Raw genomic sequence first — 27410 nt, forward strand, 5'->3', positions numbered from 1 at the left:
TGTTTTTATTTTACGTTCGAACTCGCGTAAGTCCGTATCCCGTAGGAGTATCGGGATAAAAAGTTGCCTATATGTTATTCCAGTTGTCCAGCTGTCTACGTAACAAATTTCATTGCAATCTGTTCAGTAGTTTTTGCGTGAAAGAGCAACAAACGCACACACATCCTTACAAACTTTCGCATTTGTAATATTAGTAGGAAGGATTTATTATTTTTGTGCTCGAAGATAGTTTGGAGATGAGTAACAGGAGTGATAAGAGAGTGAACAGATTAGGTACTTATTACTGTGGTACATCAATCATATAAACGCATTTCTATGACTCAATCTTAATTTGAAATTGAAATGATAGAATTTTTTTATAAACTTCGCTTTGATCATTCGCAACCCTAGATACAACAGACATGAATACAAAATAGTGTTGTCATCTAATAATTAAATAGCTTTATGAATTATTATATTTAACCCTACGTGTTTACAAATACTATCGTCCAATTTAATTACTTTAAACGAATTTAGCAATACGTTATTCGTTGTCTATATTACTTCATTATTTTTATTTTTTCGTTGAACCGTTTAGGCAGATACCTACTATTCTATTTTATATTTTTAGTATCAACAATCGTACACTTTCTTACTCTACATACTAAATAATAAAATCATGGCTAGTTTTATTGATTTGGTAATTGATAGCCCATTGGACACTATTTTATTTACGTTGAGATTTATTTTTAAGAATAGAAATAATTGATCATAAGTTAATAATTGATCAGGAGTCGAACCCGCGCCATTTTGCCCAAAAGTTATGTATTTATATAAAATTTATTTAAGTTATAAAACTTATAAATTTATATTCTACAATTATTTACCCGCGCCAAAATCGGAAATTTGCGGGTAGTCAGATATTTATTGTACGATTTATATATAAAGCCAGTCAGCGTTAGTCTTTCTTAACTAATATTTCTACTATTTCAAATTAATAACAACATTTACTTACTCTCTCAAATCGAAATCGTTTACATTATTACGCGTTACATTGCCAGTTTTTAATCCCACAAAAACAGTTCAACCCAAGCGAAGCCAAACCGCTAATGTAAAACAGTTTTTTTCGTCCTTCTACCTCCATCAGCCGCTTAATTTGCGTCCAAATTGTTTGTGATGCGAACAAATTGCTCTGGCTTGTAACAGATCTGTAATTTGTGTTTGCTTTACGTCCGTTTGTCCGCTCAATTTAAACCGCAATGATTTAAGTCAGGTTTAGGTTAGGTGAGAAGGGCTAGTAATGTGGATAATACAATTACTGGGTCTTATATAGCTTTATAAATAATAATTTTTACTTAGGGTTAGCTAACCTTCATTACATTGTAGAGGTTACCAACATAATATACAATTTATAATGTGTAACGCCAGTGTGTAACTTGGTATCGATATTTCAATGCGCCTTTTCTCAGTACACCATAACACCTAAACGATGAAGCATAGATAATATTATTCTAATTTTTAGTATAATAATAAATGTGAAGAAACGATCATACGGAAAAAACTATTTTCATGTCGAAAATAAGAGGGTATGGATGACTTTTCTCTATGTTTATTAAACAGATAACTAAAGAGTTTCCGTGAATTCTTTGTCTCTGATTCCAGTGTGGAAAGGTGATGGCGCTAGATGGCCTTTATAGCTCTGTCTCTATCTCACATTGGATAAGTATTGCATTAAGATGTCACAATAACCTCCCTGGAACTTAGCAAATCGTGGTAAGTTTCGTCATATTGCGAATACGACAATAACAATCATCACATTCACGTCACTATTTACACAACATTTAAGTTTATTATATAAAAAAAGAAAGAAAATCGGTTTATTTTCCAGCCTTTTTTGGTCGTAAATACTCCCTATTACTTCCCACGATATTGAAATAAACCCATCTAAGCAATTACACACACGACAGTTCAATTTAAAAAATGCAACGAACAATTTTAAAGTGAAACCAACGCAATGTTTACATGGACGGTAGTTCACGGCGAACGATTCTCAGTTTGTTTGACAACTCTGTGGGCACTGGATGAAAGTTTTATGCTATTATTTTCAAGCTTCAAACGTATGTGAAGAGGTTAATATGCATTTTTATTTAAGAAAGAAAGAAAGAAGAAAGAAGTACCTTTATTTAAATACAGACATACAGACACAACATTTCATAATAGAAAACAACAGCTTACAATAGATCACAATAGAAGTAAAACAAAAATTAACGGGTAGACTAAACAATTTCTAGACTATTTGGTTCGTTTTTGTAAGCTTAATCTTCCCACAAGTCTTTGCTAAAACAAGAAGGCTAGAAACTCTCATATTTCGCGGAAAAAGAACGTGTCAATATGGGTTTATTGTTTGAAAGTATCCCTTAGCTTACACACACATGAACAATAAGGATATTGTTTGTCGTATAAAATCGTTGTCATATCCAATAAAAATAAAATTTCATCTCCTTTAATTTCAAAGAAAATTATAGTATAAACACAAACATCGTCTACTTTCAGTGGTCTGCCGTAATGTATCCTACTAGTCCTACTAGTCCCACTTAATATTATAAATGCGACAGTTTGTAAGGATGTGTATGTGTTTATTGATCTTTCATGCAAATACCACTGAACCGATTGCAATGAAATTTGGTACGTAGACAGCTGGACAACTGCAATAATAGATAGGCAATTTTTTATCCCGATATTCCTGCGGGATACGGACTTACGTAGGTGAAACCGCGGGGCGCAGCTAGTTTTCTAATAAACAAAGATCCACTGAAACGAAATAAACATTATAACATAGCCCTTTCATTTTGAATCGATTCATTGGGTACTCGAAAATGAAATAAATCATAAAGAATTACTGAGTTACAGCCACATTTCAGCGCACTGTCCGACAGCACTGTCTAACCTCAATCAACCAATTCGACAGCTGATATCCAGATAATCTAATTTTTTCAACACTCTTTACGAGTTATGACACGATATTTTTATTACGAACGATAATTATACTCGTACGAAAGATATTTAGACACGAGACAATGGCCAGCTTTTTAATTACTAAAAGTGGGTTTAACACGTTCATTATAACGAAATAAGGACAATTTTGGTATAAACGTAAAACTGCCGTTTGATATAGTTTTAATTAATCCTATCCTATCCTATACTACTAATATTATAAATGCGAAAGTTTGTGAGGATGGATGAATGTGTATGTGTATGTTTGTTGCTCTTTCACGCAAAAACTACAGAACCGATTGCAATGAAATTTGGTACGTAAACAGCTGGACAACTGGAATAACATATAGGCAATTTTTTATCACGATATTCCTACGGGATTCGGACTCACGCGGGTGAAACCGCGGGGCGCAGCTAGTATTATAAATGCGAAAGTTTGTGAGGATGGACGAATGTGTATGTGTATGTTTATTACTCTTTCACCCAAAAACAACTGTACCCATTGCAATGAAATATGGTACGTAAATTTTGTAAAAAAATTTTTGTAAAAATTTGGTACGTAAAACGTAAATAGCTGGACAACTGGGAAACTTTTATCCCGATATTTCTACGGGATACAGACTTACGCGGATGAAACCGCAGTGCGCAGCTAGTAAAACATATACTTAATAACAAAATTTTTAAACCATACAATACATAAAAACATATCGAGTCATAATTTTAACATTGTTTTTTATATTTTATTGAATGTTTACTAAAATTTTGTGAATCGTGATAATACGATATCGTGTCGCATCGTTTAAAAAGCGTCAATAACTTCGCAACAGTAATGTGAAAATTTATGAAGCGCATGATATCAATTTAGAGGCTTCCCAAGATTTTCCTCTCATATTATTTTCTAGTGTCTTTTTATTAGTTACAAGCTTCGCCCGTGGTACATACATAGCCTATGTCACTCAGAGTAGTTCCAGCATTCTAATGGTGAAAAATTTTTTGAAATCGGTCTAGGGGTTTGCGCGTGAACCTCATCATCATCAGCTGAGGCTCTACAGCCGCGATTGAGCCTTGGCCTGGTCCAGTATTAACTTCCAGCTCTCTCGATTCCCTACCCGGGCTCTCCAGTTTTTCACACTAATTGTTTTCAGGTCCTGTTCGACTCCATCTAACCATCAAAGCTTCGGTCTTCCATCATCGGAGCTTTACAAACATACAAATATATAAAAGTGTCCTATTTAGAATACTAGTGTAGACGGATAACTTAATCTGTATGTACGAGTATTTAATCTTTGATGTGAATTATTTTTCTTAGCAATGTAACACTGTTTATAATTATAATTAATAATTCATTTATTTGCAAATAAATATGGTATATAACATATTGCATGTTCTGTACACTATGTACGTTTTTATGCATCATGCGTACTCGGCTGAGTATAGGTATAAATAGGTACTTTGTACGTACTAATGTGAGTTCCTACGGTAGGTACCCACTTATTTCGAGGAATGTAGCCTTGAATATCGTGATGTAGTATTGAATAGGGAACGGTTTTTGTTTTCGACTATACTTTTTGGGCTTGCTACCATAAACCTTTAGACTGGGTGAATCGGTTTTCATATATTTTTTAATGCTCTCGTGGTCCCATTTGAATTTCTTCTAGTTCTGACAATTAGAATGCGTTTAATTTTTTGTTAATTATCGTAAAGTTTTCTATCTACGAATAATATATAATATATTATAATAATAGCAATAATAATCATGGTACTAAACTTCATTGACCATGCATTTCCCATATCAAGAAGGCGCAAAAATCTATTCTTCATTTAGTATTCATCAAAAGCATACGAAATATGATGACGTAACCAAGAATATTGACAAAGGAAACATAAACAAAATGAAGAGTCTCTCGTAAAGAAGATCCGGTCATAAAGCCAAAATAACATTGAGTGGAGCTAGCCCTGTCCCTTCAGATGCCATTCATTCAGTTCGAACGTGAAATCTTGACAGAATTCAGGGAATATTGCCATGTTTGCACAAGAACATTATAATTATTTTTTTAACAAAAAACCAAACCGTGTTTAAATGTCATAATTGGATCTAATTTTAATGGGACACGGGAGGCAGATCGCTACATATTATAAAACGAAGTCGCTCTCTCTGTCTGACTTTTCTAATCTTTAAAATTACGTAAAGGATTTTGATGTTTTTTTTTTTAATTGGAATGATTCAAGAGGAAGGTTCATATGTATATAAACATCTGTTAAACTAGTTCGAATTAAATGCGTACGAAGCCGCGGGCAAAAGTTTGCTTCACATAATATAAAAGAGTCTTAAAACAATCATTCCATCATTCACTTTCAACTACCTAAATCGGTGCAGTCGAAAGTTACGAGGTAATAAACCCAAAAGCAGTAGAATTAAAAATCCGTCTTTTTTCGAAAGCGGTTGAAAAGAAAGATCCATTTATCAAGTCGCTTAAAACAAAAGTAGTAAAATTACTCTACGCTACGGTAGCCTGCATGTATTTCGCATTTGACCGGTTTTTTTCAATTCCTATCGCAACATATTGGAACGGATGGTGATATTATTCGACAAGTTGAACCGATTTCGATTTATCGTGTCGCCGTATTGCGAACGAATGTTTATTAAATCTAAGTTACGTATTGTAGTGGAGTTAACTTTGAGATATTGTATGTGCACTTAAAAAGTTCTGTGAAGCAGCGACGTTTTAAATGTGTCGTGTTTTTTATGTGCTATTTTATACTATATTGTACATTTATATGATTTTTGCGATAATTTAATGACAAAAATTCGTCAATATAAAATAGTAAGGCCTAAATATTCGTATAAACTGAAAAAAATTAAAGAACATTGAAAAAATAATATATTATTCATATCACTTGTATTGAATTATTTCAAAATAATACTCGTGTGTGTGTTTTTAAACTATGTTTATTTAAATTAAACATTTAACTCAATAGAAAAAAAATAAATGATCACGACATTACACACATAAAGACAGTTAGTATACGCCAATATATTATATTTTAACTATAAAGCAATATCGAGGAAACCTTGCTAAAGTATTCGAGTTAATCTAAGTAGCAAATACTTCTTAGTTCTCATATACTTGCTAGATATTGAGTATAGTGTACGATAAATATATCGTACGGCCGATTTAGGGCAGGAGTATCAACCTAGATGCTTTTAGACGGCATATGTTCTTGAATTGAGAACAAGTGGTGGATGATGATGAAAGATATTGACATAAAATCTCATCATTTCATCACTATTTCGTCTTGAAATTAAAAAACATTGAAGATTTTCAATCAAGGTATATTATAATATTAACTTATAGAGACAGTGGATACAAATATATATTTTTAATCTCTGTATGTATAGGATTTTTGGACAGATTTTAAATCAAATAATTTATTTAATAAGATTAGAAAATGAACACAATGAACATAAAAACACTCTAGATCGTAAATACTCCTGGTAACAAAATTGGTTCCATTAGCTGTTTTAATTATACATTTATCCATTAGCTGTTAGAATTACACTTTCGACATCTTATCGTGTACTCTAAATGATACAGCTTGAATACTGTAGAGTAATATCATTTGCTAAATTAGTTACACCAGCCCGTGGCTATTAGTCTCCATCTCCGAGGTTCCGGTAATGTTGACGATAATATTATCGTACGATATTGCGCCCGATAATTCAGTTATAGACGATAAGACCTGATTTCATGGTTATCGGGTAGCTATTAATATTTGCTAGGGAAGTATTGACATTGTATGATGGATAGATCTACGTTCTGAATAGATGGAAAATAGCTATCAAAAAAACTTGTGAATATTTTCATTAAAATTTCTTAAATTAATCATAGTATTAGCTTTATATACAACTAGCTGTCCGCCCGCGTCTTCGCCCACGCAGTCAAAGAAAAATGGTTAGTCCGGAATCTTTCCCGCATAGTCCCAGCTTCCGTGGAATTTTTGGGACAAATTTATCTTATGGCTATCATCAAATCATTCATTTTGGCTATCTCTGTACAAAATTTCAACCAGTGGTTTGCGTAAAGAAAAGACAGATAGACGTCCAGAGTATTTTTTGCATTTGTTCTATAATAGGCGTTTTTTTTTATTTAATAAACAAGAAAAACTACTTCTGCATTTCATACCGAATAAATATCAAATAAATGAAAACCCATGCTATTAAAATGAAAAAGCTCTCATAACCTTCACGAAACATAGTAATTTCGCGTTAAAAAATCAAACACCAACTCGAACGCTAAAATGAAAAGAAAAATCCGTTACAAAAGAATCAATTATTTCGTCGTGTTTACACAGTGGCACTGAAGCTTTACAAACAGCTCAGTTTAAAAGAAACTAATTGTCTCTGGTCATGAAATTCCATTGAATTCACTGACATTTTTATGTTGACATTGACAACAGTTCTAGCCCTGAGCCAGATTTCCCGCCTTTTTAGAACGTTAAGCCGTCAAGAAGAAGCGCTTTGAACGATGCGAGCCAGGTTACATGGCGATTTCATTGCGTTGTGGCTTGAAATAGTTGAAAGATTCACTGAGGAATAATAATTTTTTATTCTGTGAAACAATTTTATTACCTTTATTTTTGAGATCCGTACGTTTAAGACAGCGCAATCTTCTGTCTGTCCATCCGTCTAAGTGTATTTCATTAACTGTAATATTTAGATAGTTAAAATTTCAAAGATATTTATTTCTGATGCTGATAGAATCACTACACAATCTAATTCGCTTTCCTCTGTGTGTCTGTATACTCAGATTGTTTCAAATGATGCAATTATTTTGATGGAGTTTTTTTTTAATAGAGTAATTATTTTTAGAGGGAGGTTTATATATTATAATAACATCCATTAAACTTCTCCGAAATTAACGCGTGCGAAGCTGCAGGTTAAAGCTAGCAATAAAATATTTAAATCGAGGTTTGAGCAACGTACGGCAGACATAAATTGGATGCTTAACAATTTTTTGCAGTTGCTCTAGTTTATTTGTACGGAACACTTATTTTCAGGAATCAGACTCGCATTTGACCGATTTCTTGTTAAAGGTAATTTTATCAAAATAAACAATAATATTATTTTTTGTAATAGTCTAGATGTACTGTAGGATGCTCTCATTCGAATTATTTAGTTATAGACGTACTAACGCGTCGTGGCATGTCTTCATTGTTACAACTTGTTGTGGGCATATCCATTACAGCAGAGACACAACACGATTTTGCTGCGACTACAAAAAAATTTCAGTGTTACACAACGCGGAATTTTTTCGCTCAATGATAATTTTCGGTCGTTGAGCGTGTTTAATATTATAGATACGTTAGTGGCTAAGAAAAAAAAACGTCAGAACTATGTATTTATATTTATTATAATAAAAACATGGTTACAATAACTCAGTAAACATTTGTAGATTTCAATTTAAATGGCCCACTTACATAATTAGGAAGAAATTACTATTACCTATTTAAAAATCCTATTTTTTATTCCATCCATCTGATTTAAGTCCATACTATCTAATTCTTCATTTCCTCATTACCTAAATGTAGAAAATTTATTTTATACTCAAATAAAGGCAACCTATTGTAACATTGTTGAAGTAAATTTTATTATGGACTGTGAAAGGCATTGATTATTATTATTAAAGGGACTACAAGTATAAGAATGACGTACGCACACATTTATATCATAAACCAGACTAATGTCTAGTCTAAAAGATAAGATTGAATTGATTCTTATTTCTTTCTTCTTTCAAAATTAACAGAAATAAAAACATTTTTCTCCTGGCATTAATATAATTTTAATTACTAAAAACAATATTTAAAGGTATCTTTGTGATATTTTTCTATTGTCACATTTGTAGTAGTATGTTGTCAATATAAAATCAAATTATAAATATACTGAAGCATTTGATAATTTTTTTATTTATTTTCATGCAGTGTACTTTATATACTTAAAGACATAATTAAACATACCTTTAGCTAATGTTGACCCTTTAGTATATACAAATTATTACATTTACTATGTAAGTGGAATTAATATAAATAAATCTACTGTTTTTCAACACAACAGTAATATTTAATTAATTTACAAAAATTATATTACTATAACATTCAAGAATCCCTATATTCCAGTTGCCTATACTTGTATAACTATTAGACGTTGACATATTTTTCTATTGGCTTCAATATGAATAAATGCTCACATGTCACACAATGGCCACCTTGAATAATTTTGTGACTTATGAATAAAAAATTAAATACATTCCGTCTGTTACAGTCTATTTTATTACATAGATAAATTATAATAAAACAAATAGAACTTGACTACAACAAACATAATTTATATTTTGCATTTGCTTGTTGCGGCATATCTACAAAACAACCTTACAAACATTGCCTGATACATCCCTAATAACACCATAATCACCTCCTTTGATAACTTAATACACATGTACCATTCCATAGATGAATGTCCAAAACAGGACGTACGTAAACAGGCCTCCAAAGAAACCGTTCGTGAACAAACTCTGCCGTGACACATAGTATTTTTGCCAGTGCGGACCAGCCTTTATCATGAACATCACCCATAGCACTATTACGGAGAACATGTAAAATGCAAATCCATTTAGTCCAGTGAGGCCGAGGACACCTGGAATGTTATATAGTTTATGCTATTATAAATTGTGTTGCCAGCGTGTTTTTTTTTGGTTAGGTTAATTTTGCTAATTGTTATGGATAATGAATTTAAGCAATGTTTATTATTGGATGAAATATATATAGATCTTATCAATAAATCAAGTTTAAACTCACTGTTTAAACACTATACTTGCAATAATGTGGGCAGTAATACAAAAAAAAAATGTAAATAAAAGTAGACATGGATGTAAATGCCATCAATTTATATGTTATGTTATTTAAATGTTAAAGGCATTATTTACAATAGGTTTTTTTGTAAGCCATTGCAAGGTGTGGATGTACTTGTCTTATCGATTTCCAAAATAAATAAGCTAAATGTATGGTGTAATTTCAATTCAGAACATGCAATAAAGATAGTTTTCACTTTCTCACACTTATTACCTGCCGTGGAACCCGAAAGTGCGGACATGGATGTCCGACAATATTCTACTACAATTGCATTATTTCTCAATGCTGCTTCACTGTACGCTATGGGTTCAGGCTTGTTGTCCTTAGTTTTCAATGTTACCGACATTTTTACACGTCAATACAACTAATTCAAGTAGGTAGGTTATCCGCCGCCACAGTTAGCAGAAAATGTTTATGTTTTAATAATATAAATTGCTTCAATTTCATGTACTTTCAGTTACATATATTATTGCTTTTCCTAATCAACTGTTTTACTGTAACGAACGACTACAAGGTATAATTATTATAATGATTAATAATTGAAACTGTCAATTTAATTGACACACAGCCTGTGTGACAGGTTTCCATTTTTTCATTCCGTGACACACATAAAACATTGAACATTCACAGATTCCATATATTTTTTTAAAGTTATGTTTAGAAAAAAACTTACGTACTGTGAAGTTCATATAATTGTTATTTTGTAATAAAACGAATCCTACTTAATTTTTACACAAAAACCTGGTTTGGAATCTGCGTGAAATTTGGTACAGAGATAGAAAATAGTCTGGTTTAATATGCAAGCCACATTTAAGCCAGGTACCAAGCGAGTGGAGCTGCAGGTCTCAGTTGTCGTTAAATTATATCACAGATAATATAATTGTAGGTTGATATATAAAAATCGGTGTAAAAGGAAGATCTATAGTTTTTATATAAAGTGACCGGCGACAGCGACATTGTTTTGTTTGACAGACGACAGCCGTAACACAATCATAAGTATTTTACACAGAGTACACACACATTCAAACATTCAATCGAGTGATTTTCGCGGTACTGAATACTGAGCGTCGTGAATAGTGGAACTTAATTTCTTGAAAAATTTACTTTTATAAGTCTTTACTATTATCCGATTATGTTTTAATTCAGAGGTAATCAGTGAATAAGAATTTTAAAATTATCTTCTGTAATTGTGTCTTTCCTGTTTGCATAAATTGAGCATAGTGAGAAATAATGGCGCGTGGATGACGGCTACAGAGGGTCCCATTTCGGAACAAAATAGGACTTTGGTCGAAGATTGCTTAGGCGGTGGGAATATTATTTAATGTATTTGCAACAGTTTATAGTGTAGTTCCTAAAAAAGTGATCTTTTCATTTTTAAAGGAAGACAGTGATAAATTAAAATGAAAATTAAGTTTCGATCCTATGACTGAGGAAGTAACTATGGCCTATTTTTTCTTAACATACAATTGAGTAAAATACATTGCGATTGTTGCTATATTTACCGTTATCGTCTTATCTTGATGTTTATATAAGTTTTTAGAATCACAATGTAAATATTTGAGCCAATATTAAACGTATTTTGTGCGAATTGTTTGTGTTATACAATTGATTGTCTAAAATAACTTCGTTTCGTTTCTTTTGTTGCAGCGCATGCATATCTATACATATGAACGAGTGATACTCGTATGTTGAGTGCTCTAATTGCAATCACCATTTTATTTATTGATAAATATGCAATATTTCACGTTTTCGATAACAAATTTATAACCGACATTTTCGGCTCGACATCATTGCGTCAAACTTACATATGGCGCTTTGATAAGCTGTAATTAAAATGGAGGAATGCGAAGATGTAAGTTCTGAGGATATAAACTATTCTAACAGTCCCACACTTGTTAAAATGAAACCAAAGAAGCGATCTCTAGTTGAAAGAGAATTAGAGACAAGCTTAACAACAAGAGTCACTTCTCCGGTCACTAATAGTGAAACTACAAGCACTAGCCGTTATGGCCGAGCCAGGAAACTCAAATCTGAATCTGAAACAAGTGATTTGGAAAAATCTAATTCCAAAATAATTTCTCCTAAGTTTGACAAATCACCAAACAGGCATGTAACAGCATACAAAATGCACGCATCAAATTCACCAGTAAAAAGTGAGAACAAATTGGATACGCTGGATAACCAAATTGAAAATATATACAATGAAAACATATTGCTTAGTCGGTTTGGTTCTGCAGAGAAGAAGCATACATCCTCTGCTAAAAAACAGCCTAAGATCTACATACGAAAAGATTTGATACAAACGAAAGAAAAGGATGAAACGGTTATGCTAATAAAAAACATGTTTTCACCGACAAAGGGGACTACAAAAGCTGAATCAAATGAGAAATCAGCTACAAAGAAAGGTCGTAGCAGTGCCGATTTATTGTCTGTTGTTAAGACGCTAGATTTTGATAGCAATAAGAGAAAGAAGAAGGATGTACAAGAAAAAAGAATGTCACAGAGTGATCTTTTTGACCTTGAGGCCCAATGTCAATACCAAGTTGGTGATTTGGCATGGGCCAGAATGGGTACATATCCATTTTGGCCCTGTATGGTTACCAGAGAACCTATAAGTTTGATGTTTATAAAAAAGAAATGTAAGTAGGCTTGTATGAAAGCTAAAAACTTGTTTTTCTATTACTTATCTTCTTTTTCTATTACCTATCTTTATTATTATGAAATATTTCTAATGAAATGTCTGTTTTTTACAAAATATTATATTAATTTTTCTCTGCCATACTCCTCTTACTTCATTTCTTTCTGGCTGTCCGTTGTTTTTTATGGTTATCTGGTCTATCGGTGAATAAATAAAACCACCTTCAAAGTTTGAAAACTATAATTAAATAGAATTAAGTAAATCATTCAAAATAAGAGGGACGTGAAAATATGGCATGTGTTCATAGATTATTCAAACATATTTAGCAACATTAATGCATATTAAATGAAATACTTCATATTGAATATATTTTTATATTGATTGCTGAATAATAACTTTTTTAACAGTTATAGAAAATAATGAAGAGTTTTTGATATATGTATTATATAAAAATGTATAATTATCACATAATATTACTTAAGGTTTTTAAACATTCCAATGGGTGAACACACATAAAATAGAAATAATTAGAACAATCATATAAATTCAAAGTAAAGAACCATTTTTAAACATTTAGTATAAAAAATTTAAGACAACTTTAATCACAATACATGGTACATGGTATGCAAAAAACTTACAAAAAAAAAAATAGCAATCTAATATTAGTGTTAACATACCCACCAAATTCACACCAAAATATTATGAAATGTAATGTACTATATTTTGTGTTGACTAAATATTATTCTATATATTTATAGTGTATGGGAGATTGGAAAAGGATATAATACATGTCACCTTTCTGGGTGATAACGGAAGACGGAGTTGGATATTGGAGACAATGCTGAGGAAATATCTGGGGCTGCAAGAGTTTGAGACCACCAGAGACCAGTTTTCATCTGAGGTATATAATTGTTTAGTTACATAAGAAATGTAATAGCTATGTGAGCAGTAATCATTATGATATACAGAACTTCATTCTTATCCTACATAATATATTTTAATAATTGAGCAAAAATAAAGGTAATACTGCAAAAAAACTGCGAATATATTAAAGATTCAGTAAATGATCAAGTTTGTTTAGTGCTTATTTTTTTTAGTAGGTATTATTTAAAAAATGTTTTACAGTTAGTTAAAAAAAAATATGTCATCCATATACTGTATGTACCTAGTTTAATTTATTTTAAATATTTTCCAGTTTTACTTTTTAATTTACAGGCTAAACGAAAGGATCCAAGGCTGTATGCTGCATTTTTCATATCTGAGAAGCGACTTCCATATTGGTATATTTCTGTAGAAGAAGCAGAGACACTCCTTAAAGAACCAAAAAGGATCAGAATAGATGCTTTGAATGCTATGATTGATAAATCTAAGCAGAAAGCAGCAACAACCAAAAGTAAAAAGATAACCAGAACCAACAGTGATGTGTCTCTCAGTGAAAGTTTATATGATAGCTTATTTTCAGAAGATGATTGTAAGAATTCAGATTCAGAATCCACCAGGAGTAAGAGTAGAAATAAATCGTTCGATGTCTCTGACGTTGTAACTGCGTGTCTCGACAATATGGCCGCCAAAACGGGAATTACGAAAATACAAAAACAATCGCACATGGACAGGTGGTTGCAAAAGGCAAAATCAAATACCCCAGAGAAATCCCAGATAAAACCGCAAATCAAGTCTGATAGGAAATCTAAATTTACTAGTAATTCAAAAAACATGATAGCAAATGAGCAAAAGAGATACAGCTTACGTCATTGTAACAATGATTCTGACAATGAAGTAAGACTACTATCTCATCACACTGAGCATGATTACAGCCAAACTGCTCTTACAAATGGTCATATAATAATTGATGAAATTGACCTCATTGATAGTGGAAGTAATTTGAGTCATGACTCTTTTGAACCAGGGAGTGGCATTGGCGTCATTTCAAAAGTAGAAACTCTCGCTGGTCGAGAACCTAAGAATAATGTATGTGATAGCATAGTTTTAGGACTAGATCGAAATTTTGACGAGGAAAGTGCTGAAATCGAAGTTATAACACATGAAGACACTAATATAGAATCATATGACATTAAAGAATATACAAAATTAGATCAAGAAAAAATAACTACTGATACCAGTAGTGAAAAAGATACCAATCATGAAGACTTAGAACTACAAAGAGAAGATAATTTGAATACAAAAGTATGTAAGAATGGATTGGAAGGACAAAATGATAAAATTATTGTTAATAATTTTTCCGATATAGCAAATGATATAGTCATGTCAGAAAGTGAAGCGAATGAAGAATTCAATTTGGAAAAAGACTCAAATGTAAATACTGAAATTATGTTCACATCGGTTACTGGTAATGATAATAAAGATGAAGATGTTGTTATGCAGGAGCAAGAGCCTATATTAGTACTAAAACAGCATAGTGATGTAGAAAACAATGATAAAATTTTTAATTGTGTTCAAACTGAATCAGAGGGCAATAAAAATATTGACAATAATGCTTTAACAATAGATAATAGTGAAAATTTAAGTCCTGAAAATGAAAAAGAAAACGAAAAAATTTGTGCACAAATTATTAGTGACAATACAATAAATCATGAAGAAAGTGTTATTGAAAGTATGGATATAGATGAAAATATTGCTGATATTGCCAATGAAGATAATGAAGGTTTAGAAAGTGGACTTACTAGTAATGAATCAAATAATAGTGTTACTCAGGAGGAATTGGAAATAAAAAATCATGATTTAAATCAGCATGGATTTATAAATAATCAAGAGAGTGCAGAGCCTAAAATCATGTGTTCAGAGGAAAATGAAAGTTTTTGTGAACCTGATAAAGAAGGATTGGAAGAAAACACTGAAATTACTGAAACTACTGAAATAAATAGCTGTACTATAAATGGGACACAATTAGAAGTTAATAAAACAGACAACCATGACATACTGCAAATTGGCCATGTCAATGGCAGTCTTGATGAAGGAAATGATTCTGAAAATAATGAAGAAGATGAACCTGTAGCAAAATATATGAGTTCAATAGCTGAGATAAATGGCCTCAATTGTTCAGAATTCTTGAAATATGTCGAACAGAAACAAGATTCAGTGATTGATGAACATCCTGAACTATCACCTGAAGAAATCACAACTTATCTATATAAGACATGGCAGTATGAAGAAAGTTTGAAAACAGACAGAAAGAAATTGGATGATATCGAACAATCCAACTTGGTGAAGGGCCTTAGAACAAGTTCCCCTTCTGGGAAAAAAGGCCGTAAAAAAGTATTGCGTTTAAAATCTCATAAAATCAAGCAAACTTTGATTAATTTTCAGGCTGTATCGAAAAGCAATAATACTGTAATCGGAGATGACAAGCTCATCAAAGAAAAAAATACAGTTTCTAATGAAAATGTAATGGAAAATGAACCAGATACAGTTTTAAATAATGGAAGTGAATTTGAATGCAATATAGAAACTCAATTGGATTCTGAAAAAACAAGTAATGAAACTACAAATAAAACTATCTCGACAAATGGAGATAGTAAAAATTATGACACTTTGAGTAAAGACAATGAGGCGATTTCAAAAGTTTGTGATGTTAACCTAGCATCAGGTAGTGAAGACTTAAATAGGGAAACATTATCTGAAGATGAAATGTCTGAGCAAGTAATGGATGAAAATTTAAAAGAAATTAATCAAACAATAACCAACAAAATTAATGGCAATGACATATATAAAACTGAATCGGACAGCGACTGTGATACTAGTGAACCTGCATGTAGCATTGTTTCAACATTATCAAGTGAGAAAATTCAAAAGAAAAATTCATATAGAGATGATTTAGAAGGTGCAGAATCAGCGAGCGACTGTGAAATGAGCGAAGCAGCTTGTAGCACTATTACCGCCGTCTCAAGTGAAGAAATTCAAAATAACGAAGATGTGTTAAAGAGAGATGCCGATACTGTATCCATTAAATCTGAAACTAGTGAAGTATCAATATCTAAAAGAAAGTTACGTACCAAAGAAAAGATAATAGACGCCAAGACATGTATGGATAATCCAGAATTTTTGAAGTACTTAGAATTACGACAGGATGCACTTATGGATGAAAACCCTGAGCTGACACAAGAAGAAATAACAAACTATTTATATAACACGTGGCTATATGAAGAGAGTATGAAAACGGACATTAAAAAGACTGATGACATTGACCAAGCTAATTTAGTGAAAGGTCTGAACCAAGAACCTGCACCTGTGAAAAGAGTTCGAAAGAAGAAAGAAAAAGAATATCCTAATTACAGTGCTAGTACAACTGAAGATATTATCCCAAAAGACAAATCTAAAAGAAGAACAGAGAGGCCGTTTTACAAAGAAGACTTTTCAGATTATGAAGATGATATTGAATTATTTGACATTTTTAAAACAAAACCTAAAAATAACTTAAAAGTGGAAGAGCCTAAAGTATCTTCGAGTTCTAATCTAGTTAATGGAGATTTGGACGAAAACCCAGCAGATAATTTTGATACTGAAGATGTTCTGAACGAAGAAGCAGACCAATTTGACCAAGTAGAGGAATATTTTAGACAATTGACTCAGCCAAAACCAAATTTATTTAAAGGTTTAATCAGAGAAAGGGTGTGCGAAGTATGTGAAAGAACTGGAAATCTAGTTAAATGCAAAGGCTGTTGTGGCACGTTCCATGCCGATTGTGTGAAAAAAGTTGTCGAAATAATCGAGTCGCCCCAACCTAGCAGAGGTAGAAAGAAAAAACGTAAAAATCGAGGCAGAAAACCGAAAGGTCTAGATGATTCTAACGACGACCACAGTGACGATAAATCTCAGGATCACAACAATTCGGATGAAATGCTAGACAACGAGCTGGATTCCCACACAATAACGAACGCGGATGAATTCGAAGCGAAATTGTCAGCAAAATTAAAAGAAATGCTCGAAAACCCAGATACCAGATACGATTCCAACTCTAGCGACGAAGAACTCAGCTGGAGCGATACAGACGTCGGCAAATGTAAAGTTGTCGACATAATTCCTCGCAAGAAGAAGGCTGAAGTTTCGAATTACGACGATTTCAAGTGTAGAAACTGCGAACAGTACAGCACTCCAGTATGTTTCGTGTGTAAAAGCGATGTATCTCCGAAACAGAAAGTCGAAAAGAGGCAGAAATGCCAAGTAGCGCACTGCAATCAATATTATCACTTGGAGTGCTTAGAGCATTGGCCACAAACACAGTTTAATTCTGGGGAGCCGTCTCGCAATAGCAAGAAGTTGAATGATTATTCTGAGGCGTTATCCTGTCCTCGGCACGTGTGCCATACGTGTGTGTGCGATGATCCCAGGGGGTGTAAGACCAGGTTTTGTGGAGACAAACTGGCCAGGTGTGTCCGGTGTCCAGCTACATATCATACATTCACCAAGTGCCTCCCAGCTGGTACGCAGATATTGACCGGTTCGCATATTATTTGTCCGAGGCATTATGAGCATAGGTAAGTTTCGCATCATCATAATTATCAGCCCATATACATTCCCACTGCTGGGACACAGGCCTACTATGAGGGTTCAGGCCATAATCCACGACGCTGGCTAAATGCGCATTAGCAGATGTCACATGTCCTGGAACTTTTCGATTCCTGGACATGCCGGTTTCCTTACGTTGTTTCCTTTCGAGTAGTAGTAGTGGTGCTCTCCTGGTCTCGAAGTCCCGACTAAAGTTTCGTATAGTGTTAATAAATTAAATAGGCACTAAATACTATAATAAATTTATCGTTCCAGGCCCGGCAAAGTACCCTGTCACGTGAACACGGGCTGGTGTTTTATATGTGCTTTGGGCGGTTCACTGATTTGCTGCGAATATTGTCCCACTTCGTTTCATGCTGAGTGCCTTAATATAAAACCTCCGGAGGGTGAGTAATCTTTAGTTTGTTTTGGAAGTCTGAAGATCTATGAAGATAGCAGATGACATTCTAACAAATTGATAACTGTAAGAAATGCATATATATATAGTTTTCTTTTACACAAGCTTATATAATATATATATATATATATATATATATATATATATATATATATATATATATATATTTTTTTTTTTTCGAATAACCGGCTTCTAATTGTCAGAACGAAACAAAATTTTATTGGGTCTGCACTGGACGTGTCAGTGCTCAGATAAAAAAAAAAACATCAAAATCGGTTCATTCAGTCAATTATTCTGAGTTAACAAACCCAAAAAACATAATGTTTAAATTAAGATCCTCCTTTTTTGAATTCATTTGAAAAGCTTGTGAATATGCGATTTTCGTATGTTATCGTTATTCGTTTTTAACTCGATGAATACTCATTTAAAAGTCAATAAATGATTATAACACTTAATAATCGTTACATGTGTTATACTAGTTGCTGGCACCAGCACTAATTGTTGGTGCGACATCACAATGTCGTACAAATGTAATTTTGTGGTTTTTAAGGTGTAAGGTCCAACAGTTTTTAAGTTTATCCATTATAAAACAAACGAAAAATAAAGGAAAACAAATTTATTCTCTTTATGATACTAGTAAAAATAATGTTATATTATTTTAATATGAACATATTCGTATCATTCTAATTTGTAATATTGATATTTTAACATTCAGGTGGTTACATGTGTGAGGACTGTGAGACCGGTTGCCTGCCGCTGTATGGTGAAATGGTGTGGGTCAAATTGGGTCACTATAGGTGAGTTTGTATGTACTTTAGCGTTTTTTTTTTTAATTTAATGCCAAAATAAATTAATTACTGAAATATAAGGTGGTGATATTTAATTTAGTCGGTACTAGCTGTGCAATAGTAACATTTGATGAGCAATATTTATATTTCTAATCAACGGCTTAAGATTGGAGCCCACAAAATGGCCACAGAGGGAAAGACCAACCCTCTGTTTTGGAAGAGATGTCCAAGTCCGCTGTTATTGGAAAAAAGATTCCATTACATACATACATAGATACAGGCCAAGCTTATAAAAGTGTGTTAAAGAATAAAATATAATAGTTAAAAAAAACTATAAAACACGCTTTAACAAAAATCATATTTTGCAAATTGAAAACTGGAATAATTTTATCAAATTAGTGTATTGTCATCGGTCCTCAATAAATCTACAAAGTTTGAACGAAATCTGGCCGTTTAAAGTGGGTCAAAATCGCGACAAACAAACATACAAACAAACAAACATACAGGTGAAGCTAATAAAAAGCGTGTAAAAATTACTGTGGCCCTTCTCACTTCTCGAAGAGTTAAAGGAACATTCATGATCACCTAGCTCAGGTCTTATTCGGATGTTTATACTCCATTATTGTAAAGTTTCATGAAAATCCGTTAAGTACATTTTACGTGAAAGAGTAATAAATATCTATCCAGCCATACTTACAAACTTTCGCGTTTATTGTAATAGTAGGATTGTGTGTGTGTGTGATTTTTTATATTTCTTTCACTTGTAAAATTACTAATTGCTTTTACGACTTACATGTTATTGTATTTACAGTTACATGTTGTCATATATAACTATGGGTTTAAGGTATTAACTATATAATGCCAGGATATTACATACATATGCTTGTTTCCTTAATCTGTGTCAGAGCAATTCAGACAATTAATTAGTTGATTCTATAACTAAAGTCTCAACTTGAAACGGTGAAGGAAATCATCGTGAGGAAACCAGCATATCCCTGAAATAAAAAGTTTGACGACACGTGACATCTGCCAACCCGCACTTGGCCAGCGTGTGGGATTATGGCCCGAACCCTGATAGGAGGCCTGTGTCTCAGGAGTGGGAATATGGACTGAATATGATGATGATGATTATGATGATGATGATGATGATTTAAAGTTTTTAAACGATATTCGTTATATCTAACTTTCAGATGGTGGCCGGGTCTCATCCTGCACCCATCGGAGATACCAGAGAACATACAAGCCGTGAAGCATTACGCCGGCGAGTTTGTGGTCAGGTTCTTTGGCCAGTACGACCACTACTGGGTGAACAGAGGCCGGGTGTTCCCGTTCCAAGAGGGTGAGGTGTTTTCACTTGCGTAGTTACACGAGAGTTAGTTGCCGGATCCTCCCTGTTGTAACTCGCTTCTGGAATCTTCGAAAATTATCCGTAGTATGAGGTTGTGGTTTAAATTTTCAGGCGTCCGCTATCACTATGACTATCACCATCTTAATATATATAAATTACATGTCACGTTGTTTGTCCGCGATGGACTCCCAAACTACTCAACCGATTTTAATCGAATTTCCACACCATGTGCTGATTTAGTATATAGCAAAGACGCATCGCGCGTCTGTATGTATATATGCTTAGGTGTTTAAAACTGCACAACGGATTTGAATTTCAGTTTTTCTAATAGATAAGAGTGTTTCAAGAAGAAGGTTTATAAAACTGTTTATAACATCTATTAAACTTATCCGAATTTAACGCGCCCAAGTATAGAAGTACTTATAACGTAAAGCCGAAGAGTTTGTTTGTTTGAGCGCGTTCATCTCGATACTACGGAACTGCATTCAAAAATTCTTTCACCATTGGATTCCCTGAGTGCTATAAACTATATATGTACCACGGGCGAACCCGGGCCGATCTGCTAGCTTGTAAATATTCATACAAGTTTTTAATTATTTTACAGGTGACAGTGGCAAAATATCAAGTAAGAATTCAAAGATAGACGCCGCGTTCGCGATGGCGGTGGAGCACGCACAACGGGCGTATGAGATTATAAAGAGTAAGTCTGTTTGGCCTCTCGTGGTGTGTGGGGCATGGGGCATGGGGCAGACATGTTTTATATCGGGGCGCGTTTGATTATTTTTGTTTTGTCTTTTGAGAGTGATTGGATCGTAGTGACGGTAATTTTTTTTTTTTTAGACAGAGCGCGAAACTCTCTGGAAGTTTGCTTTTTTTATATAAATTAGAGTATTAAACCAATCTCACTATAGCACGTCCACAGTTTGAACAGTCTGAGTCTAAATAATTATTGCATGCTTTAAAGTTTCGTCGCCCGTAACCACGTATATTTAAAGAGAAAGATCAGCAAAATAACCTACATTATTTATTTTACTTTATACACATTACTTACTTTCAGACTATATGCCATCGTACCCAACTCTGTTATATATAATTTGTAAGCAAACAAATCCATAAGATCCATGATAATTTCTTTCTGTTTGTTAATCTATTACTCCAAATAAAGAGAGAAGAATGAAATAAATAAATAAATAACATAATTATTTTCCAGACTCATCGCCGTCCAATGAGGGCGACTCGGACATAGCGTCTTCCCTCCTGCCCCCGCACTACGTCAAGCTGAAGGTCAACAGGCCGCTGGGGTCGCTGGCCAATAGACGCAACGACGAGGAGGGTTCACTGACCGCTTGCGAGTGTGACCCCAACCTGAGCCAGCCCTGCGGACCCTATTCGCATTGTCTCAATAGGTATGTGGAAGTTTTTGGTGAATTCTTGGTGTGTATAGTTAGTTTTATAACGTAATATCACGTAGTAATAGTAACGGACTGATTAATTTATTATTATTCAATATTATTAATGAAAAAGAGTGTGCGTTTGTCTTTTTTTTCACATATCTGGAGTTTGAGAGAGGGGGGGGGGGGACTGGAGGGTGAAATAGTTGTTACCGCTACTTGTTACCGCAGTGAAAAATTTCATTCTGCTATGATTACGTGGGCGAAGCATGCATATATTAGAAAAATGTTTTAACACTTATCATTCGGCCCGCGACTTTTGTTTTTTTTTTTTTTTTTTTTATGTCATAGCGGGCAACTGAGCTGATGGTTCGCCTGATGGTAAACGATCACCACCGCCCATGAACATTCGCAAAGGTAGTGCCTCTGCGAATGCGCTGCCCGCTTTTAGTGGGTAAGGGAAAAGGAACGAATTCATGACAGGAAAGAAGGAATGGACTGGGACGGGTGAGGAAAAGGAAATAGGCCTCCGGCTCCCTCACTCATCGTACGAAACACAGTGGCATGCCACTATTTCACGCCGGTTTTCTGTGGGGGTGTGGTACTTTCCCATAGGAAAACTCGTATAGCTGCAGTTCCCGAGAGATTTCCAGGATGGGACCCATCCTTTCTTAGGTCTCAAATTGTAAGCCACTAATGCAGACTGACTTGGTAAATTTTAAATCAAGATGATCGGGTGAAGTGCTGAAACAGTACACAAAGTAACTTTATACCAAATTCCATCCTGGCTCATTTGGACATGAAGAAGCGACAGACGAACAGACATGATTTTCGCATTTAAAATATCACGCCAGGATGAAATAATATATCCATTTTCGTCAAATTTCCAGGATGCTGCTAACCGAGTGCGGGCCGACCTGCCGCGCGGGCGAGCGCTGCAACAACAGGGCGTTCGAGAAGCGCCTGTACCCGCGCCTGGAGCCCTACCGCACGCCCGCGCGCGGCTGGGGGCTGCGCACCCTCGAGGACATCAAGGCTGGTGAGCACCTGGGGGGGGGGGAGGGTACCTGTTAGGCACATGAAACCGAAAAAGTAGAAAAAAGAATTACAAGACTCTTAACGGATTTTAAACGCAATTTATTCATTACTAGACGTACGTCCCGGCTCCGCCTGGATATGAAGGTTACTGTTTTAACCCAAGGGAGCATTTATTTAATTGGGATAAAAAGTATCCTATCACTAAAGTGAGTTCATACCCTGTCTGTATACCGAGTTTCATCAAAATCCGTTCAGTAGTTTTAGCATAATTGACACACAACCAAATAAAGTTTCACATTTATAATATATAGTGCATACACTAACATATAGTGTGATGTGCTGTAATGACGCGGGTTTGAATCCCGCCTTGTGATCACAATTTTTTCTATGCTTTACAAATTTCCCAGAGGGAGATTATTTTAAGAGAGCAACTACTGAGTCTCTTGCCGGCTCTTCTCTGTAGAAAATGCTTTCCGAACCGGTGGTAAATGTCAAAACTGTGATGATACGATGCAAAATTGCATGCTGGCATAATTCGTGCGCCGAATCGTGCTCGACTTCCACACCAGGTGTAAAAATTCCGTCACAAATCTTGAATCTCTTTCTCCTTCGCAGGGCAATTTGTGATAGAGTACGTGGGAGAGCTGATTGACGAAGAGGAGTTCCAGCGGCGCATGCGGCGGAAGCACGAGGTTCGGGACGAGAACTACTATTTTCTCACTCTGGACAAGGAGAGGATGATCGACGCGGGGCCGAAGGGCAATTTGGCTCGGTGAGTTTCATTTTTTTGTTGTTATTTTAACTATAAATCCGTAGTATCCGTAAATATCTGCGTAGTCACCAAGATGTTCTTTATGTCTGTCTCTATGTTCCTATGTATCGCTTACATCTTTGCAATTTACTTTGATGGGTATTTTTTTATAAAAAAGGGTGATCAAAGATTAAAATACTCTGAATATGAAGCGTACGAAAAAACTAGTTAAATATTATTATCGGAATATTCATATAATTGAATCCTGAGTAATACGAACGAATACATAGATTAAAAGTATGTTCGTTTCTAATTCTTTTGTATCTTTAAATATTCTTTTTATTTACTCAGATACAGTCTAACAGAATAGAATCCCACTTCCTACTATCCTACTAATATTATAAATGATAAAGTTTGTAAGGATGTGTGTGTGTTTGTTGCTTTTTCACGCAAAAACTACTGAACCGATTGCAATGAAATTTAGTACGTAGACAGCTGGACAGCTGGACAACTGGAATAACATATAGTCATATATTTTTTTTTCCGATATTCTTACAGGATATGGATTTACGCGGGTGAAACGGTGTGTATTAATCAATATAATTGAATGAAGTACACAATTGCAGGTTTATGAACCACTCGTGCGACCCCAACTGCGAGACGCAGAAGTGGACGGTGCTCGGCGACGTGAGGGTCGGCTTGTTCGCTCTGTACGACATACCGGCTGTGAGTCTCCCAAGTTTCATTTGTAAACATCTATTTAAACATTTCATTTAAACATTAAGTTGTGTGTCTCTTGAAGTAAGGAACCGATGTGAATAGTGTTACGAAAGTAGAAGGAAGCATTTCTTATATCTCTGTTGCGTGAGGTGAGTGGAACCGAGCCGAGCCGCTAGTATAATTCCTATGAGTATGTTATAAATTTGACCTCTCGGCCAGGCACACGAAACCGAAAGAGCAGAAGAAATTCGATTACTGTGGCGGAATCACGGCTGGCCGAGAGGCTAGGCGTTGCTACGGTTAGGCGATAAACGCAGATTCGAATCCCGCCTCGTGATCAAATTTCTTTCAAAATTTCTCATTCTATAAAGCATTTTAATGCTATAAAACTAAAAGTTAAACATGTTTCTTTTTTTTTTTTTTAATTTTTAGTTTTATAGCATTGAAATGCTTTATAAATGAGAAATTTTGAAAGAATAGAAAAAATTTGATCACGAGGCAGGATTCGAACCTGCGTTTCTTGCCTAACCGTAGCAACGCCTAGCCACTCGGCCACCCGTCTAATATTTAACTCAAATGTGGCTCTTTATTTAAATATGTATGAAGTGTACTAATACTATTTAATGAACACTATACGTAATTATATTTCATAGAAAAAAATGAGGAATATCTGGATTATAACAATTTATATTATGTCCAAAAACACTTTTTTATAGTGAATAATATTTTAATCATAATAGCTCATTTAAATATTATAAATTAATATTTCTTTTTTTTTTAATTTAGACGTTTTTTATCTACCTGCTCTCCAGCTTACAACCGAAACTCGGCTTGGCTGATTGTAATACAATTTTCACGCGTTATTTGGCTTTTTTTTTACATTATATTTTCTCATTTCTCACAGAACAGCGAATTAACCTTCAACTATAACCTCGAGAGCGCGGGCATCGAAAAGAAGAGATGTATGTGCGGCACGAAGCGGTGCTCCGGCTTCATGGGGGCGAAGCCTAAACAGGTCGGTGTTGTTTTATATGTTGAGAGGGCGTCCATTGATTGTGTCAGGCATTCGACTTGAATCTCGAGTACACCGACGAAAATTTGTAAAAAACGCCTCACGTCATTAATGGACGCCCCCTAAGTGGTTGTGTGTGTTATGGGCTGTGGTGAAAGGATTTTTAAAAGGAAAGTGTTTTGAGGGGGAATATTATGTTGTTTTTTTTATGAAATGTCTTTTATGATCTACTTATTTAATATGTTAATGTTGATGGAGTGATAATTATATGTGATAAAAGTTGATTATTGGAAAACTCATTTAAATCACCGGTTTTTCCCCCAGGTTTGCTTCAGTTAGATCCTATTTAAGACAAATATTAGTTAATAAACAACTTCGGTAGTCCTAGATAACTAACTGCTTGAGATTGATTACAAATGTCAATTGCATTTTCATTTTAATTCACAGGATGAATCTCAAGCCAAGAAAAAGGCCGCGAAACGCACGTACAAAAAACGGAAACCCATAGAGCTATCGCCCTCAACCAGCCAAAACAAGACGAAGCGGGGTAGACCGAAAAATCGAGAACTCACCGAGATAGAAAAAGATCTACTCATCATAAAAAGCGCCACCAACGGCATGTCTAGCGACTCGGAGAGTAGCGGTAGACTGAACAGCATAGACAGTATGAATTCACTCAAAAGAAAGAGGTTAAATTGTGACGATGCACCCAGTGATATAACTTCACCAACGACGAAGCGAACGAAACATGATCACAGGAATTATGACGTCGATTGATAGAATTCAAATTTGGAATCCTCGAATCTCAAGACAATCAATCGCAAACTTAAATTTCGAATTTTCGAATGCGATTTATAAATGGACATGTGTTTTTTTTGAAGTATAAAAGTGCATGTGATCTTCAGCAACTTTCAAATAACGAATGTGAAGTGATTTAAATATAGAACTTGTTCATAGTACTATTATAAAAATGAACTTTTATAAATAGAAGTAACTTTTAAGTGCCTCTGTGTTTTCGAGAGTTAAATGAATGCGGCGTGGATTATATCTGGAATAAATCGAACTATCGTGAATGAAAGGGAAGTTATTAAGTGCCTCATTGTGTTCTTAAACTACTTTTGAAATTCGAATTTCAAATAGTTCGAAAATGGAACATTATTAAAATGTCGTTAAGAAAGTTCGATAATAGAAGATAATAAAGTGCATGTTTGTATTCTAGACAGTGTGACATTGCTTATGAATTGTTTATATTTTATTAAAGTAATATGTTTAATCGAACAACCAGTTGTGCAATTTATATAATAACTATAGGGTTATTTCTTTTCTTCCATCTTTGTAAGGCCAGAGTTTGTTCTATGAAAAACTATACTCTGACCAATTGACATTAAAATTAGAATGATAAAGACTAAATGCTTACCCAATTTGTAAAAAAAATATGTTTACACCTGCCTAAAATTGACTAGTCATGAAAAAATCACATAAGTAAAACAGATAGAAAAGTGTGATAGCGATTGTAGAAATAAATAGTCGATATTTCGAAAATTATTGGCCACGTGGTTGAACTTCGAAAATTTAAGAGTTCCAACTTCCAATTTAATGTTAATTTTGAATATATTTTATTAAAATTATGACTATGTTACCTTAAATCACAGATCTCATATTAAACTAGATTTACATACAAAGTTTGGAATTATAAATACCGAACTACCCTTCAGTGTTTAAGAACTATTGGCAGGAACAGATGGGTAATTAAGTCGGTAAAAGTAAGTATCAAAGTATTTGATAAATCTTATAAATATTCAGAGCAAGTCTACTGGTGGAAAAGCCCAAATAAAATAATTGTCATGATATAAAAAAAAAAATTACATACATATATCTCTGGACTCATTCGGTTTTAACGAGGATGTTTCACCGGAAAGACATGC

At 34.1% G+C, this 27410-nt stretch overlaps 2 protein-coding genes across 4 annotated transcripts; one reads left to right on the forward strand and one right to left on the reverse strand.

Annotated features, from left to right (window-relative positions):
• Positions 1–8398: 8398 nt before the first annotated feature.
• On the reverse strand, positions 8399–10453 carry LOC119837919 (ER membrane protein complex subunit 6). The gene is made up of 2 exons (XM_038363710.1): positions 10093–10453; positions 8399–9664 (listed from the first exon to the last, which is right to left on the reverse strand). The coding sequence occupies exons 1-2, from the start codon at positions 10223–10225 to the stop codon at positions 9456–9458; spliced, it is 342 nt and encodes a 113-aa protein (XP_038219638.1). The 5' UTR covers positions 10226–10453; the 3' UTR covers positions 8399–9455.
• A 412-nt stretch (positions 10454–10865) lies between these two features.
• On the forward strand, positions 10866–26343 carry LOC119837749 (protein PFC0760c-like). 3 transcript variants are annotated; one of them, XM_038363480.1, is made up of 14 exons: positions 10866–11027; positions 11527–12518; positions 13276–13418; positions 13733–18009; positions 18296–18426; positions 19153–19234; positions 20416–20564; positions 21178–21273; positions 21784–21979; positions 22855–23003; positions 23618–23774; positions 24380–24479; positions 25378–25488; positions 25933–26343. In XM_038363480.1, exons 2-14 carry the CDS (start codon positions 11714–11716, stop codon positions 26260–26262), a joined length of 6726 nt encoding a protein of 2241 aa, XP_038219408.1. In that variant the 5' UTR covers positions 10866–11027; positions 11527–11713; the 3' UTR covers positions 26263–26343. The 3 variants fall into 3 exon arrangements, with proteins under 3 accessions (XP_038219408.1, XP_038219409.1, XP_038219410.1); XM_038363481.1 differs by lacking the exon at positions 10866–11027 and adding an exon at positions 11058–11184; XM_038363482.1 differs by lacking the exon at positions 10866–11027 and adding an exon at positions 11186–11313.
• Positions 26344–27410: the final 1067 nt, after the last annotated feature.

This window comes from Zerene cesonia, chromosome 29 (assembly GCF_012273895.1).
Source record: "Zerene cesonia ecotype Mississippi chromosome 29, Zerene_cesonia_1.1, whole genome shotgun sequence".
Lineage (NCBI taxonomy): Eukaryota > Metazoa > Arthropoda > Insecta > Lepidoptera > Pieridae > Zerene > Zerene cesonia.